General features: G+C 38.7%; 1 protein-coding gene across 1 annotated transcript in view; it reads left to right on the top strand.

Moving 5' to 3' along the window:
• Positions 1-16,923, top strand: part of SLC18A2 (solute carrier family 18 member A2) — a 168,624-nt gene extending 151,701 nt beyond the window's left edge. The window contains exons 12-15 of the mRNA XM_053692680.1: positions 7,392-7,455; positions 12,652-12,771; positions 13,558-13,691; positions 16,819-16,923. Coding sequence (XP_053548655.1) covers positions 7,392-7,455; positions 12,652-12,771; positions 13,558-13,691; positions 16,819-16,923 — 423 coding nt within the window. The remainder of the gene's footprint in view (positions 1-7,391; positions 7,456-12,651; positions 12,772-13,557; positions 13,692-16,818) is intronic.
• Positions 16,924-17,172: the final 249 nt, after the last annotated feature.

The raw sequence follows: 17,172 nt of genomic DNA, 5'->3' as shown, positions 1-17,172 counted from the left end.
TTGATGGGGCTATTTCTACCCTTGCTAAACGTACTACCATTCCTACATCAGATGGTACCTCGTTTAAGGATCCTTTAGATAGAAAAATTGAATCTTTTCTAAGAAAAGCTTATCTATGTTCAGGTAATCTTCTTAGACCTGCTATATCATTGGCTGATGTTGCTGCAGCTTCAACTTTTTGGTTGGAAACTCTAGCGCAACAAGTAACAAATCGTGATTCTCATGATATTATTATTCTTCTCCAGCATGCTAATAATTTCATCTGTGATGCCATTTTTGATATTATTAGAGTTGATGTTAGATTTATGTCTCTGGCTATCTTAGCCAGAAGAGCTTTATGGCTTAAGACTTGGAATGCTGATATGGCTTCTAAATCAACTCTACTTTCCATTTCTTTCCAGGGAAACAAATTATTTGGTTCTCAGTTGGATTCTATTATTTCAACTGTTACTGGTGGGAAAGGAACTTTTTTACCACAGGATAAAAAGTCTAAAGGTAAAAACAGGGCTAACAATCGTTTTCGTTCCTTTCGTTTCAACAAAGAACAAAAGCCTGATCCTTCGTCCTCAGGAGCAGTTTCAGTTTGGAAACCATCCCCAGTCTGGAATAAATCCAAGCCTGCTAGAAAGGCAAAGCCTGCTTCTAAGTTCACATGAAGGTACGGCCCTCATTCCAGTTCAGCTGGTAGGGGGCAGGTTACGTTTTTTCAAAGAAATTTGGATCAGTTCTGTTCACAATCTTTGGATTCAGAACATTGTTTCAGAAGGGTACAGAATTGGTTTCAAGATGAGACCTCCTACAAAGAGATTTTTTCTTTCCCATGTCCCAGTAAATCCAGTGAAAGCTCAAGCATTTCTGAATTGTGTTTCAGATCTAGAGTTGGCTGGAGTAATTATGCCAGTTCCAGTTCCGGAACAGGGGATGGGGTTTTATTCAAATCTCTTCATTGTACCAAAGAAGGAGAATTCCTTCAGACCAGTTCTGGATCTAAAATTATTGAATCGTTATGTAAGGATACCAACGTTCAAGATGGTAACTGTAAGGACTATATTGCCTTTTGTTCAGCAAGGGAATTATATGTCCACAATAGATTTACAGGATGCATATCTGCATATTCCGATTCATCCAGATCATTATCAGTTCCTGAGATTCTCTTTTCTAGACAAGCATTACCAATTTGTGGCTCTACCGTTTGGCCTTGCTACAGCTCCAAGAATTTTCACAAAGATTCTCGGTGCCCTTCTGTCTGTAATCAGAGAACAGGGTATTGTGGTATTTCCTTATTTGGACGATATCTTGGTACTTGCTCCGTCTTTACATTTAGCAGAGTCTCATACGAATCGACTTGTGTTGTTTCTTCAAGATCATGGTTGGAGGATCAATTTACCAAAAAGTTCTTTGATTCCTCAAACAAGGGTAACCTTTCTGGGTTTCCAGATAGATTCAGTGTCCATGACTTTGTCTTTAACAGACAAGAGACGTCTAAAATTGATTACAGCCTGTCGAAACCTTCAGTCTCAATCATTCCCTTCGGTAGCCTTATGCATGGAAATTCTAGGTCTTATGACTGCTGCATCGGACGCGATCCCCTTTGCTCGTTTTCACATGCGACCTCTTCAGCTCTGTATGCTGAACCAATGGTGCAGGGATTACACGAAGATATATCAATTAATATCTTTAAAACCGATTGTTCGGCACTCTCTGACGTGGTGGACAGATCACCATCGTTTAATTCAGGGGGCTTCTTTTGTTCTTCCGACCTGGACTGTAATTTCAACAGATGCAAGTCTCACAGGTTGGGGAGCTGTGTGGGGATCTCTGACGGCACAAGGAGTTTGGGAATCTCAGGAGGTGAGATTACCGATCAATATCTTGGAACTCCGTGCAGTTTTCAGAGCTCTTCAGTTTTGGCCTCTTCTGAAGAGAGAATCGTTCATTTGTTTTCAGACAGACAATGTCACAACTGTGGCATACATCAATCATCAAGGAGGGACTCACAGTCCTCTGGCTATGAAAGAAGTATCTCGAATTTTGGTTTGGGCGGAATCCAGCTCCTGTCTAATCTCTGCGGTTCATATCCCAGGTGTAGACAATTGGGAAGCGGATTATCTCAGTCGCCAAACGTTGCATCCGGGCGAATGGTCTCTTCACCCAGAGGTATTTCTTCAGATTGTTCAAATGTGGGGGCTCCCAGAGATAGATCTGATGGCCTCTCATCTAAACAAGAAACTTCCCAGGTATCTGTCCAGATCCCGGGATCCTCAGGCGGAGGCAGTGGATGCATTATCACTTCCTTGGAAGTATCATCCTGCCTATATCTTTCCGCCTCTAGTTCTTCTTCCAAGAGTAATCTCCAAGATTCTGAGGGAATGCTCGTTTGTTCTGCTAATAGCTCCGGCATGGCCTCACAGGTTTTGGTATGCGGATCTTGTCCGGATGGCATCTTGCCAACCATGGACTCTTCCGTTAAGACCAGACCTTCTGTCTCAAGGTCCTTTTTTCCATCCGGATCTGAAATCCTTAAATTTAAAGGTATGGAGATTGAACGCTTGATTCTTGGTCATAGAGGTTTCTCTGACTCCGTGATTAATACTATGTTACAGGCTCGTAAATCTGTATCTCGAGAGATATATTATAGAGTCTGGAAGACTTATATTTCTTGGTGTCTTTCTCATCATTTTTCTTGGCATTCTTTTAGAATACCGAGAATTTTACAGTTTCTTCAGGATGGTTTAGATAAGGGTTTGTCCGCGAGTTCTTTGAAAGGACAAATCTCCGCTCTTTCTGTTCTTTTTCACAGAAAGATTGCTATTCTTCCTGATATTCATTGTTTTGTACAAGCTTTGGTTCGTATAAAACCGGTCATTAAGTCAATTTCTCCTCCATGGAGTTTGAATTTGGTTTTGGGAGCTCTTCAAGCTCCTCCGTTTGAACCTATGCATTCATTGGACATTAAATTACTTTCTTGGAAAGTTTTGTTCCTTTTGGCCATCTCTTCTGCTAGAAGAGTTTCTGAATTATCTGCTCTTTCGTGTGAGTCTCCTTTTCTGATTTTTCATCAGGATAAGGCGGTGTTGCGAACTTCTTTTGAATTTTTACCTAAAGTTGTGAATTCCAACAACATTAGTAGAGAAATTGTGGTTCCTTCATTATGTCCTACCTAAGAATTCTAAGGAGAAATCATTGCATTCTTTGGATGTTGTTAGAGCTTTGAAATATTATGTTGAAGCTACGAAATCTTTCCGTAAGACTTCTAGTCTATTTGTTATCTTTTCCGGTTCTAGGAAAGGCCAGAAAGCTTCTGCCATTTCTTTGGCATCTTGGTTGAAATCTTTAATTCATCTTGCCTATGTTGAGTCGGGTAAAATTCCGCCTCAAAGAATTACAGCTCATTCTACTAGGTCAGTTTCTACTTCCTGGGCGTTTAGGAATGAAGCTTCGGTTGACCAGATCTGCAAAGCAGCAACTTGGTCCTCTTTGCATACTTTTACTAAATTCTACCATTTTGATGTATTTTCTTCTTCTGAAGCAGTTTTTGGTAGAAAAGTTCTTCAGGCAGCGGTTTCAGTTTGAATCTTCTGCTTATGTTTTTTGTTAAACTTTATTTTGGGTGTGGATTATTTTCAGCAGGAATTGGCTGTCTTTATTTTATCCCTCCCTCTCTAGTGACTCTTGTGTGGAAAGATCCACATCTTGGGTAGTCATTATCCCATACGTCACTAGCTCATGGACTCTTGTTAATTACATGAAAGAAAACATAATTTATGTAAGAACTTACCTGATAAATTCATTTCTTTCATATTAACAAGAGTCCATGAGGCCCACCCTTTTTTGTGGTGGTTATGATTTTTTTGTATAAAGCACAATTATTCCAATTCCTTATTTTATATGCTTCGCACTTTTTTTCTTATCACCCCACTTCTTGGCTATTCGTTAAACTGATTTGTGGGTGTGGTGAGGGGTGTATTTATAGGCATTTTAAGGTTTGGGAAACTTTGCCCCTCCTGGTAGGAATGTATATCCCATACGTCACTAGCTCATGGACTCTTGTTAATATGAAAGAAATGAATTTATCAGGTAAGTTCTTACATAAATTATGTTTTTTTGTGAAACAACAGCCTACATTTTACTAATATTTGTGCTGCTAGACATAATGATCTGTACTGTACCCCCATAAACATTATCACTAATTACAAATTAGCACGCTCCACTGTTACTTCCTTTTGACACTAAGGGGCATATTAAACAAAGCTCCGAATGGAACTTGATGCCCCGTGTTTCTGGCGAGCCTGCAGGCTCGCCAGAAACAGCAGTTATGAAACAGCGGTCACAAAGACCGCTGCTCCATAACCTGTCCGCCTGCTCTGAGCAGGCGGACACAGGTCACCAAAAATCAACCCGATCGAGTACAATCGGGTTGATTGACACCCCCCTGCTGGCGGCCCATTGGCCGCGAGTCAGCAGGGGGTGTCGTTGCACCAGCAGCTCTTGTGAGCTGCTGGTGCAATGCTGAATACGGCGAACGTATTGCTTGCCGTATTCAGCGAGGTCTGGCGGACCTGATCCGCAGTGTCGGATCAGGTCCGCCAGACCTTGATAATTTGGGGCCTAAGGGTCAGATTACAAATTAAAGTGACTATAAAGTTTAATGGATAAGTGCCTGGTTTTAAAAAAACTCTTAAAAACAGGGGCACTTTCATTCAAAATTACAATGAAGCATCTTTTTTTAAAATACCTTTCTTTATGGAAAACAGACCAGCAATCCTCCGCCCCCGAATCTCCTGCTGTAGCAGGAGCTGCGAGTGGAAGATCGCCAGTCTGTTTTCCATAAAAAAGATAAGTATTTTAAAAAAGAAGCATTGTTGTAAAGTTTGAATGAATGAAAGTGCTCCTGTTTTTAAAGGCCAAGTCAACCTAAAAAATGTTCCTAAATATACGTAAAAGGTTATTGAAGCTAAATACATCAAACAGTATCTCAAAATGGAAAGTTAAGAAATGTCTAAGTAAATCAACTATTTCATCCTCGGCCTCCTACCCCGACGTCATCCTGATGTATTCAGTCTCCCAAAATTGAATCTAGTCAAATTTGCGCGGTCCCACAATTTGCACATGCTCTATGCGCCGATCATGCTCAAGGGGAGTTTTTTGTTGCAGGAACTACTAACAACTGCTCAGTATCGTAACCGCTCACTTTCGAATAAGGAAAATGGAATACTGTATCTAACAGTCGATCCGCTGATAAGAACAACTGCTACGATACCGATGTTTGATGTATTTAGCTTCAATAACCTTTTACATATATTTAGGAAAAATTTTTTGGTTGACTGTCACTTTAAGAGTATTTTTAAAACCCGGACACTTATTCATTAAATTTTACATTCACTTTAAGAAAAAAAATGCAAGTATCATGGAGAGTCAACATAGCTGGTGTAAAATCCATACTGCTTGCATTTTTGCACTGCTGTTACAAGTCAATGGTTAATATTTACCGTGTGTTTATATGGATCATATTGGATAGCACAGATGCGTAATGCTTGCCGTTATAAGTCAATAGTTAATATTTACAGTGTGAGTGCTAGTACAGAGCGTTAATACAGTAATCATGTTGTATAATGCAGATGCGTAAAACCTGACATTAGAAGTTAGTGGTTAATATATACCGCGTGTTAGTACAGAGAGCTCTACAGTAATCATGTTGGATAGCGCAGATGCGTAAAGCTGCCATTACTAGTCAATGGTTAATATTTACCGCGTGTTAGTACAGAGGGCTCTACAGTAATCATGTTGGATAGCGCAGATGTGTAAAGCTGCCATTACTAGTCAATGGTTAATATATACCGTGTAAGTGTTAGTACAGGGAGCTCTACAGTAATTATGTTGGACAGTGCAGATGCGTAAAGCTGCCATTACTAGTCAATGGTTAATATTTACCGTGTGTTAGTACAGAGCGCTCTACAGTAATCATGTTGGATAGCGCAGATGTGTAAAGCTGCCATTACACGTCAATGGTTAATATTTACCGCATGTTAGTACAGAGAATTCTACAGTAATCATGTTGGATAGCGCAGATGCGTAAAGCTGCCATTACAAGTCAATGGTTAATATTTACCTTGTGAGTGTTAGTACAGAGCGCTCTACAGTAATCATGTTGGATAGCGCAGGTGCGTAAAGCTGACATTACTAGTCAATGGTTAATGTATACCGTGTGTTCGTACAGAGAGTTCTACAGTAATCATGTTGGATAGCGCAGATGCGTAAAGCTGCTATTACAAGTCAATGGTTACTATATACAGTGTGAGTGTTAGTACAGAGCGCTCTACAGTAATAATGTTGGATAGCGCAGATGCGTAAAGCTGCCATTACAAGTCAATGGTTACTATATACCGTGTGAGTGTTAGTACAGAGAGTTCTACAGTAATCATGTCGGATAGTGCAGATGCGTAAAACTGCCATTAAAAGTCAATGGTTACTATATACCGTATGAGTGTTAGTACAGCGCGCTCTACAGTAATCATGTCGGATAGCGCAGATGCGTAAAGCTGCCATTACAAGACAATGGTTAATATATACCGTGTGAGTGCTAGTACAGAGCGCTCTACAGTAATCATGTTGGATAGTGCAGATGCGTAAAGCTGCCATTACTAGTCTATGGTTAATATTTACCGCGTGTTAGTACAGAGAGCTCTACAGTAATCATGTCGGATAGCGCAGATGCGTAAAGCTGCCATTACAAGTCAATGGTTACTATATACCGTGTGAGTGTTAGTACAGAGCGCTCTACAGTAATCATGTTGGATAGCACAGATGCGTAAAGCTGCCATTACAAGTCAATGGTTACTATATACCGTGTGAGTGTTAGTACAGAGCGCTCTACAGTAATCATGTCGGATAGTGCAGATGTGTAAAGCTGCCATTACAAGTCAATGGTTAATGTATACTGTGTGAGTGTTAGTACAGAGAGCTCTACAGTAATCATGTTGGATAGCGCAGATGCGTAAAGCTGCCATTACAAGACAATGGTTACTATATACCGTGTGAGTGTTAGTACAGAGCGCTCTACAGTAATCATGTTGGATAGCGCAGATGTGTAAAGCTGACATTACAAGACAATGGTTACTATATTCCGTATGAGTGTTAGTACAGGGAGCTCTACAGTAATCATGTCGGATAGCAGTTCATTTTTCTCAGGTAATGTATTTCTATTAGGGTACGTACTAAAATACCTAAGCTTGGTGTTGTGATTGAGAATCTCTTTATTAAACTCATAATTTGCTCTGAACTGATTTCCTTCTAGAAAGCCCTATATGTTCCATTTTGACCTTAAAGAGGACTGAAATATGAATTCTAAAATAACACATATTTTGTTTTATATTTCCTTACACGTTACTTAGGTGCCTTTTGCAAGTAATATTTATGGCCTCATAGCACCAAACTTTGGTGTTGGATTTGCAATTGGTAAGTTGGAGAGTTTGACAGTAAGTCTTTTTAAATGCTACAGTTTACACTCAGTCATTAGTTATAAAGACAGCTTTTTGCTACAGGACTAAATTGGACTTTCTGCATGGTTTAATTTAGGTCAATGAATGCCTAAATTATCTTGCCATGGAAAATCACAAAATTGTCAGTAGAGATCTGTGTAATTATCCCAAATTTGGAATAATAGACAGCGGTTTGTGATTATTTTTTTTTAACAGTGACCCAAATTATGTACAAGACCTGAGCAGGGTGACATAATCTTCAATTGTTGTATAATTTGTGAAAAAATATTATTGGTACTATTTTTTTTTTAAGACCTACATAATTGCTTTCCCGATGTCATTGTGGCAATAAAACATATATAACCCTTCTGAGCATGCACTTTCAACCAATTGTTAAAAATTCACTTTTTTGTTTTACAAATTTGCCTGACAACTCCCAAAACGGACCCAATAAATTTCAACAAATGTCCTTAATTCTCCTATTTATTAAAAAAAATTTATTTGATTTTGTTTGTTTGCTGTCATAGATTAAACTATTAATTTTAGTACACAATTTTTTTTCATACCTAATGCAAAGTTTTACCAGGGTGGGAGAACATAAGCCTAGATTTAGAGTTCTGCGTTAGCCGTCAAAAGCAGCGTTAAGGGGTCCTAATGCTGCTTTTGGTCGCCTGCTGGTATTTAGAGTCAGGCAGGAAAGGGTCTAACGCTCACTTCCCTACCGCGATTCCAGGCTACCGCAGATCCCCTTACGCCAATTGCGTATCCTATCTTTTCTATCTGGGATCTGCCTAACGCTGGTATTTGGAGTCTTGGGAGAAGTGAGCGGTAGAGCCTCTACCGACAAGACTCCAGCCGCAAAAAAAAGTCAGTAGTTAAGAGCTTTATGGGCTAACGCTGGAATATAAAGCTCTTAACTACTGTGCTCTAAAGTACACTAACACCCAAAAACTACCTATGTACCCCTAAACCGAGGCCCCCCCACATCGCCGCCACTCTAATAATTTTTTTTAACCCCTAATCTGCCGACCGGACATCACCGCCAACTACGTTATACTTATGAACCCCTAATCTGCTGCCCCTAAGATCGCCGACCCCTATATTATATTTATTAACTCCTAATCTGCCCCCCCCAACGTCGCCTCTACCTAACTACACTTATTAACCTCTCGCCGCCACTATAATAAATGTATTAACCCCTAAACCGCCGCACTCCCGCCTTGCAAACACTATAATAAATTTCATTAACCTCTAATCTGCCCTCCCTAACATTGCCGCCACCTACCTACAATTATTAACCCCTAATCTCCCGCCCGCACCGTCGCCGCTACTATAATAAAGTTATTAACTCTTAAACATAACTCTAACCCTAACCCTAACACACCCCTAACATAAATATAATTTATATTAAACAAAATAATATTCCTAAAATTAACTAAATTATTCCTATTTAAAACTAAATACTTACCTATAAAATAAACCCTAATATAGCTACAATATAATTAATAATTACATTGTAGCTATTTTAGGATTTATATTTATTTTACAGGCAACTTTGTATTTATTTTAACTAGGTACAAAAGCTATTAAATAGTTAATAACTATTTAATAGCTACCTAGTTAAAATAAATACAAAATTACATGTAAAATAAATCCTAACCTAAGTTACAATTAAACCTAACACTACACTATCATTAAATTAATTAAATAAATTAACTACCAATACCTACAATTAAATAAACTAAACTAAATAACAGAAAAAAAACAAACACTAAATTACAGAAAATAAAAAAATATTACAAGAATTTTAAACTAATTACACCTAATCTAAGCCCCTTAATAAAATTAAAAAAAAAAAAAAAATAATAAAATTCCCTACCCTATTCTACATTACAAAGTAATCAGCTGTTTTACCAGCCCTTAAAAGGGCTTTTTGCGGGGCATACCCCAAAGTAATCAGCTCTTTTGCCTGTAAAAAAAAATACAACCCCCCCAACATTAAAACCCACCACCCACATACCCCTACTCTAACCCACCCAAACCCCCCTTAAATAAACCTAACACTACCCCCCTGAAGATCTCCCTACCTTGAGTCGTCCTCACCCAGCCTGGCCGAAGTCTTCATCCGATGGGGCAGAAGAGGACATCCAGACCGGCAGAAGTCTTCATCCTATCCGGGCAGAAGAGGACATCCGGACCGGCAGACATCTTCATCCAAGCGGCATCTTCTATCTTTATCCATCCGGAGTGGAGCAGAGCCATCTTCTTCCCAGCCGACGCGGATCCATCCTCTTCAACCGACGCCTACTCGCCGAATGAAGGTTCCTTTAAATGACATCATCCAAGATGGCGTCCCTCGAATTCCTATTGGCTGATAGGATTCTATCAGCCAATCGGAATTAAGGTAGGAAAAACCTGATTGGCTGGTTCAATCAGCCAATCAGATTCAAGTTCAATCCGATTGGCTGATCCAATCAGCCAATCAGATTGAGCTTGCATTCTATTGGCTGATCGGAACAGCCAATAGAATGCAAGCTCAATCTGATTGGCTGATTGAATCAGCCAATCAGATTTTTCCTACCTTAATTCCGATTGGCTGATAGAATCCTATCAGCCAATCGGAATTCGAGGGACGCCATCTTGGATGACGTCATTTAAAGGAACCTTCATTCGGCGAGTAGGCGTCGGTTGAAGAGGATGGATCCGCTCCGGATGGATGAAGATAGAAGATGCCGCTTGCATGAAGATGTCTGCCGGTCTGGATGTCCTCTTCTGCCCGGATAGGATGAAGACTTCTGCCGGTCTGGATGTCCTCTTCTGCCCCATCGGATGAAGACTTTGGCCCGGCTGGGTGAAGACGACTCAAAGTAGGGAGATCTTCAGGGGGTAGTGTTAGGTTTATTTAAGGGGGGTTTGGGTGGGTTAGAGTAGGGGTATGTGGGTGGTGGGTTGTTGGGGGGGTTGTATTTTTTTTATAGGCAAAAGAGCTGATTACTTTGGGGAATGCCCCGCAAAAAGCCCTTTTAAGGGCTGGTAAAAGAGCTGATTACTTTGTAATGTAGAATAGGGTATGGAATTTTATTATTTGTTTTTTTTTTAATTTTATTAGGGGGCTTAGATTAGGTGTAATTAGTTTAAAATTCTTGTAATTTTTTTTATTTTCTGTAATTTAGTGTTTGTTTTTTTGTAATTTAGTTTAGTTTATTTAATTGAATTTAATTGTAGGTATTGGTAGTTAATTTATTTAATTAATTTAATGATAGTGTAGTGTTAGGTTTAATTGTAACTTAGGTTAGGATTTATTTTACAGGTAATTTTGTAATTATTTTAACTAGGTAGCTATTAAATAGTTGATAACTATTTAATAGCTATTGTACCTAGTTAAATAAATACAAAGTTGCCTGTAAAATAAATATAAATCCTAAAATAGCTACAATATAATTATTCGTTATATTGTAGCTATATTAGGGTTTATTTTACAGGTAAGTATTTAGTTTTAAATAGGAATACTTTAGTTAATAAGAGTTAATTTATTTCGTTAGATTAAAATTATATTTAATTTAGGGGGGGTGTTAGGGTTAGGGTTAGACTTAGCTTTAGGGGTTAATACATTTATTATAGTAGCGGCGAGGTCCGGTCGGCAGATTAGGGGTAAATACTTGAAGTTAGGTGGCGGCGACGTTGGGGGGGGCAGATTAGGAGTTAATAAATATTATGTAGGTGTCGGCGATGTTGGGGGCAGCAGATTAGGGGTTCATAGGGATAATGTAGGTGGCGGCGGTGTCCGGAGCGGCAGATTAGGGGTTAATTGTGTAATGCAGGTGTCAGTGATAGCGGGGTCAGCAGATTAGGGGTTAATAAGTGTACGGTTAGGGGTGTTTAGACTCTGGGTTCATGTTAGGGTGTTAGGTGTAGACATAGAAAGTGTTTCCCCACAGGAAACAATGGGGCTGCGTTGGGAGCTTAACGCTACTTTTTTGCAGGTGTTAGGTTTTTTCAAGCCCAAACTGCCCCATTGTTTCCTATGGGGGAATCGTGCACGAGCACGTTCTGCCAGCTTACCGCTACCGTAAGCAACGCTGGTATTGAGGGTTGAAGTGGTGGTTAATTCGGCTCAACGCTCCCTTTTTGGAGCCTAACGCAGCCCTTCAGACAACTCTCAATACCAGCGTGGTTTGGAAACAGCGGTAGGAAAAAAAGCTGCGTTAGCTACGCGGGTCTTTACCGACAAAACTCTAAATCTAGCCGATAGTTTTTGTTGAACCTTACTTGACATTTACCTACCCTTTTATTTTGCAAGAAGATCTATTGGATTCCAGGTTCAGGTTTAGTTACCTTTATATATTTGAATATCCTCAACATTGAACTATCTTTCTCTAGATATTTTCAAAGGGAATAAAAAAAGAGTCGGCCTAGTTCTAATTTAAGGGGAACCATGATTATTAATATTGTGTCAGCTTAATTTACAGAAATCTTTCCCTGGGTCGCTGTCAAAAGTGGTTGCAAAATAAATTGACCTCACCAAATGAATTTATATAATTAAATCATGTCAAATTTGAAATGCATAGTCATTTTTGCAATATTTATTTTTGTTTGCAAAAATGTTACCTCCCCTGGAATGTGCAGGTAAGCTGAACACATTAAATGTGTGTTTGCTCCCAATGGCAGTAATGACAACACAATAGTGTCTCTGTATCAGATGTGTGCGCACATGGCTTACTTGCATATAATAGGTAAGCACAACAAGACTTGTCACAGAATACAACTACTCTGCATTTCACATTTGAATTTGATGTCCCTTTAAGTATAGTTCACTATAATGAAATTCATAAGATGTATCTTCTTAATATTAAGCTTACTGGTCTAAACTTTGTCTAGATGAACTAATTCTATTTGTTTAAAAATGTGTAAAAACTATTTCCAGTCCCATAGTTCCATGGCTGAATATATTAAAGGGATAAAGGCAGCATAATGAATTATATGCATAATTATTTTTATTTATTTATTTTTAAATAGTCTTGCGGCATATTTCTTTAAAAAAAATCTTTACATCTATTGTTTGTAAAACTTTTTAAACTGTTTTGTGGTGCATTCACATTTACAATCAATTTAATGTTGTAATCAACACATTTTTAAAGCATTTATCAGTGCCAATTTTGATTCTACACTCTAGGGATGGTGGACTCATCTATGATGCCAATTATGGGTTATCTGGTAGATCTCCGCCATGTGTCTGTGTATGGGAGTGTTTACGCCATTGCTGATGTGGCCTTTTGTATGGGATTCGCACTAGGTAAGGCTCTGCTTAGCTCCATAGACGTCTAAATGATCTGTTACATATATCACACAGTACACAGCAATATGTCAGCAAACAAGGCTGATGATAAAACATTCTTCCTCTGCCAATACTGATATAATGCAATAGATGTGTGTCTTGCAGGTGTGTTCACTCCCACAGATCATTTATTACTATTTATAAATATATAGTTTGTGCATACGTATGTACAGATAGATAGACAGACAGACAGACAGATAGATAGATGCAGACCATGACAACTCAATTACTGGTGAGTAAATTTGCTAATAAAATGTTACACTTAAAGGGACATGAAGCCCAAAATGTTTCTTTCATGATTCAGATAGAGAATACAATTTTAAAAAGTTTCCAATTTACTTCTATTATCAAATTTGCTTTATTCTCATATTATTGTTTGTTGAAGAGATATCTAGATAGGTAGTGTGCACGTCTGGAGCACTACATGACAGGAAATAGTGCTCTCATCTGGTGCTCTTGCTAATGTACAACATTGTTGCAAAACTGCTGCCATATAGTGCTGCAGACGCGTGCACGCTCCTGAACTTACCTTACAGCTTTTCAACAAAGGATAACAAGAAAACAAAGACAATTTGATAATAGAAGAACATTGAAAAGTTGTTAAAAATTGTATGCTCTGAATCATGAAAGAAAATGTTTGGGTTTCATATCCCTTTAATATCTTCAGTTACACAGGATAACATTATTATTTCATAAAGTTTTATCCAACTAGACATTAAACATTTTCTTTTGTTATTGGATTAGGTCCATCAGCTGGTGGTGCCATAGCGAAGTCCATAGGATTCCCTTGGCTAATGACCATTATCGGAATTATAGATATTTTATTTGCTCCTTTGTGCTTATTTCTCCGCAGTCCTCCTGCCAAAGAAGAGAAAATGGTAAGATAAATTGTGATTGCGTAGCAGCTTTTATTCTGAAAGAAAATGTTGTTTGCTACTTCCCAGAATCCAATGCAAATTAACCGTTAGCCAATTGAAAACTGATTTAGTTTGTGCACATGAAATATTCAGGTAGTGTGAGCTGTAGCAGGATGTTAAGTACACTGTATAGTAATAGCATATGGAAACAACATTTTTATCTTTCAGGCCTGTTTTACATTGTTGCACTACAGTCCTGGCCAAAAGCTTTGAGAATGACACAAATATTAATTTTCACAAAGTCTCCTGCCTTTTTATGATGGAAATTTGCATATACTTCAGAATGTTATGAAGAGTAATCAAATCAATTGCAATTAATCGCAAAGTCCCTCTTTGCCACGAAAATGAACTTAATCCCAGAAAAAAACATTTCCACTGCATTTCAGCCCTGCCACAAAAGGACCAGCTAACATCATGTCAGGGATTCTCTCGTTAACACAGGTGTCAGTGTTGACAAGGACAAGGCTGGAGACCACTCTGTCATGCTGATCAAGTTAGAATAACAGGCTGGAAGATTTAAAAGGAAGGTGGTGCTTGAAATCATTGTTCCTCCTCTGTTAACCATGGTTACCTGCAAGGAAACACATGCAGTCATTATTGCTTTGCACAAAAAGGGATTTACAGGCTATTCACAGGATATTGCTGCTAGTAAGATTGCACCTAAATCAACCATTATCGGATCATCAAGAACTTCAAGGAGAGAGGTTCAAATGTTGTGAAGAAGGCTTCAGGGCTCCCAAGAAAGAACAGCAAGCGCCAGGACCGTCTCCTAAAGTTGATTCAGCTAGGGATCAGGGCACCACCAGTGCAGAGCTTGCTCAGAAATGGCAGCAGGCAGGTGTGAGTGCATCTGCACGCACAGTGAGGCAAAGACTTTTGGAGGATGACCTGGTGTCAAGAAGGGCAGCAAAGAAGCCACTTCTTTCCAGGAAAAACATCAGGGACAGACTGATATTCTGCAAAAGGACTGCTGAGCACTTGGATAAATTAATTTTCTCTGATGAATCCCCTTTCCGATTGTTTGGGGCATCCGGACAAAACCCTGTCCGTAGAAGAAAAGGTGAGTGCTACCATCAGTCCTGTGTCATGCCAACAGTAAAGCATCCTGAGACCATTCATGTGTGGGGTTGCTTCAGCCAAGGGAGTGGGCTCACTCACAATTTTGCCTAAGAACACAGCCATGAATAAAGAATGGTACAAAAACATCCTCCAAGAGCAACTTTTCCCAACCATCCAAGAACAGTTTGGTGATGAACAAAGCCTTTTCCAGCATGATAGAGCACCTTGCCATAAGGCAAAAGTGATATCTAAGTGGCTTGTAGAACAAAACATCAACATTTTGGGTACATGACCAGGAAACTCTCCAGACCTCATCCCATTGAGAACTTGTGGTCAATCCTCAAAAGGCGAGTGAACAAACCCACCCCCCAACACACACAAATTCTGACAAACTTCAAGCATTGATTATTCAAGAACGGGCTGCCATCAGTCAGGATGTGGCCCAGAAGTTAATTGACAGTATGCCAGAACTAATTGCAGAGGTCTTGAAAAAGAAGGGTCAACACTGCAAATATTGACTCTTTGCATTAACGTAATGCAATTGTCAATAAAAGCCTTTGACACTTCTAAAATACTTCTAATTACACTTCAATATACCATAGTAACATCTGAAAAAAAGATCTAAAAACACTGAAGCAGCAGACTTTTTGAAAATTAATATTTGTGTTATTCTCAAAACTTTTGGCCAGGACTGTACACAGATTGTTAGTGTCTCTGCTAAACTTGACAATTTCCAGCAGCCAGGATGTTGCAGCTCCTAAAGTTTACTTCTGGCCCCTAACGTTTTGGGGTATTACTACAGCAATAAGTAATATTTCTCTTACACTCTCTATGACTATATTTATTTAATCCCTCCTTGGCTAATGGCTTCTCAGTATATTTAAAAATTCAAAATCAAACTAAGCAATGGGCTATACTTTATAGAAACAGTTGCAATATGTATATATGTTATTCATCATTTTAAAAGGTTTTACCTTTCATTATTTCCTGTCAAAGCACTATAATGGGGCTGGGGTCTCCACAGGAAGGCATATCTAGCTTTATGTCATAAATCTTCTAGATTAACATGAGCTGGCTTAGTGTTTAGTGAATGCAAAAGAAACAGGCAGTTTGTTTTTCCAATGTTCAGAAGAGGAAAGAATGTAACTTAATTTACCAGCGTCAGCTCTATAATCTCCCCAAGGGCAGTGGCTACAATGAGTATTTCTAAGTGCACCTTTTGCAAGAAAGCAAGTAAATTGTTTACTGTATTTACGCAATCCGTTTCTTTTTAGGTTTACTTTGATTTAGTAAATTTGTTTTTACTAAAGTTGGAATTTATGTGGTGCTTATTACATATTGATAACAAAAGCAGTGCTATATATATATATATATAAAAAAATAACATTCTGTACTCTCCCTATGTAGAACTGAAATGTGCTTCTATAAAAAATCAACCAAACACTTGATTTTCACCAAAACCTATATCCTAGATCCTTTAAAAATGTGTGTCCTTAAATATAATAATTTTATCCAGACCTCTGTGTTCATGGAGGGATTGAGCTGCCTCTTATTGCCAAGATAAAAAACAAACAAACATATTATATACAACGTAACCTTTTCATGCCAGGTTAAATTTGTCTACATCAGAACAACCTTACAATGTAAACAAATTGAAATCTTGCGATTGTGTATGCGATTGCGAGATTTTAATGATGGGATCGGGTCAGGGGGGCATCCGTATGACGCTAGATACCCTCACCATGACCTGATCCCATTCAGTAAGCGCTGTTGGCTTCAGGACAGCCAAACAGCTAGGACGTTCCATGCCATCCTAATGGTGCTAAAGCCCAGCGCAGTTAGGACGATATGGAACGTCTTAACATCAGTAAAAGGTTAAGGCTAGATTACAAGTGGAGCTGTAAATTTCCATGAAAAATGTTATGTAATAAAAAAAAAATAAAAAAAAATAATATAACATAAAACATTACTAGTTTAAAAAACACAAACTAAATCAAAGAGGTAAACTCTATTTCTTTTTTATCTCTAGGCAATTCTTATGGACCATAGCTGCTCAACAAAAACAAAAATGTACACGCAGAACAGCACCCAGCCCTACTACGCTGCAGAAGAGGAGACAGAGAGTGACGAATAGCAGCGGGTCACACTGCACAATAGCTAGCTGTTTGTACAACATCCTATATTTCCCATATCACACTGAAAGATATCTGTCCTTAGTCATGCCATCAGTCGCTCAGTGATCTAGTAAAGAAGCCAAAGGTATTTTGTTTCCTACAACGTTGGAGCAGATGTTTATGTTTGTTGAAAAGATGGAGAAAAAGGGAAAATATCATCACCTAAAAAAAAAAAAAAAAAGTATCTGGAAGAGGGTACAGTTTCACTT

This window comes from Bombina bombina, chromosome 9 (genome assembly GCF_027579735.1).
Source record: "Bombina bombina isolate aBomBom1 chromosome 9, aBomBom1.pri, whole genome shotgun sequence".
Classification (NCBI taxonomy): Eukaryota; Metazoa; Chordata; class Amphibia; order Anura; family Bombinatoridae; genus Bombina; species Bombina bombina.
This window is presented reverse-complemented; position numbering and strand designations above follow the sequence as displayed.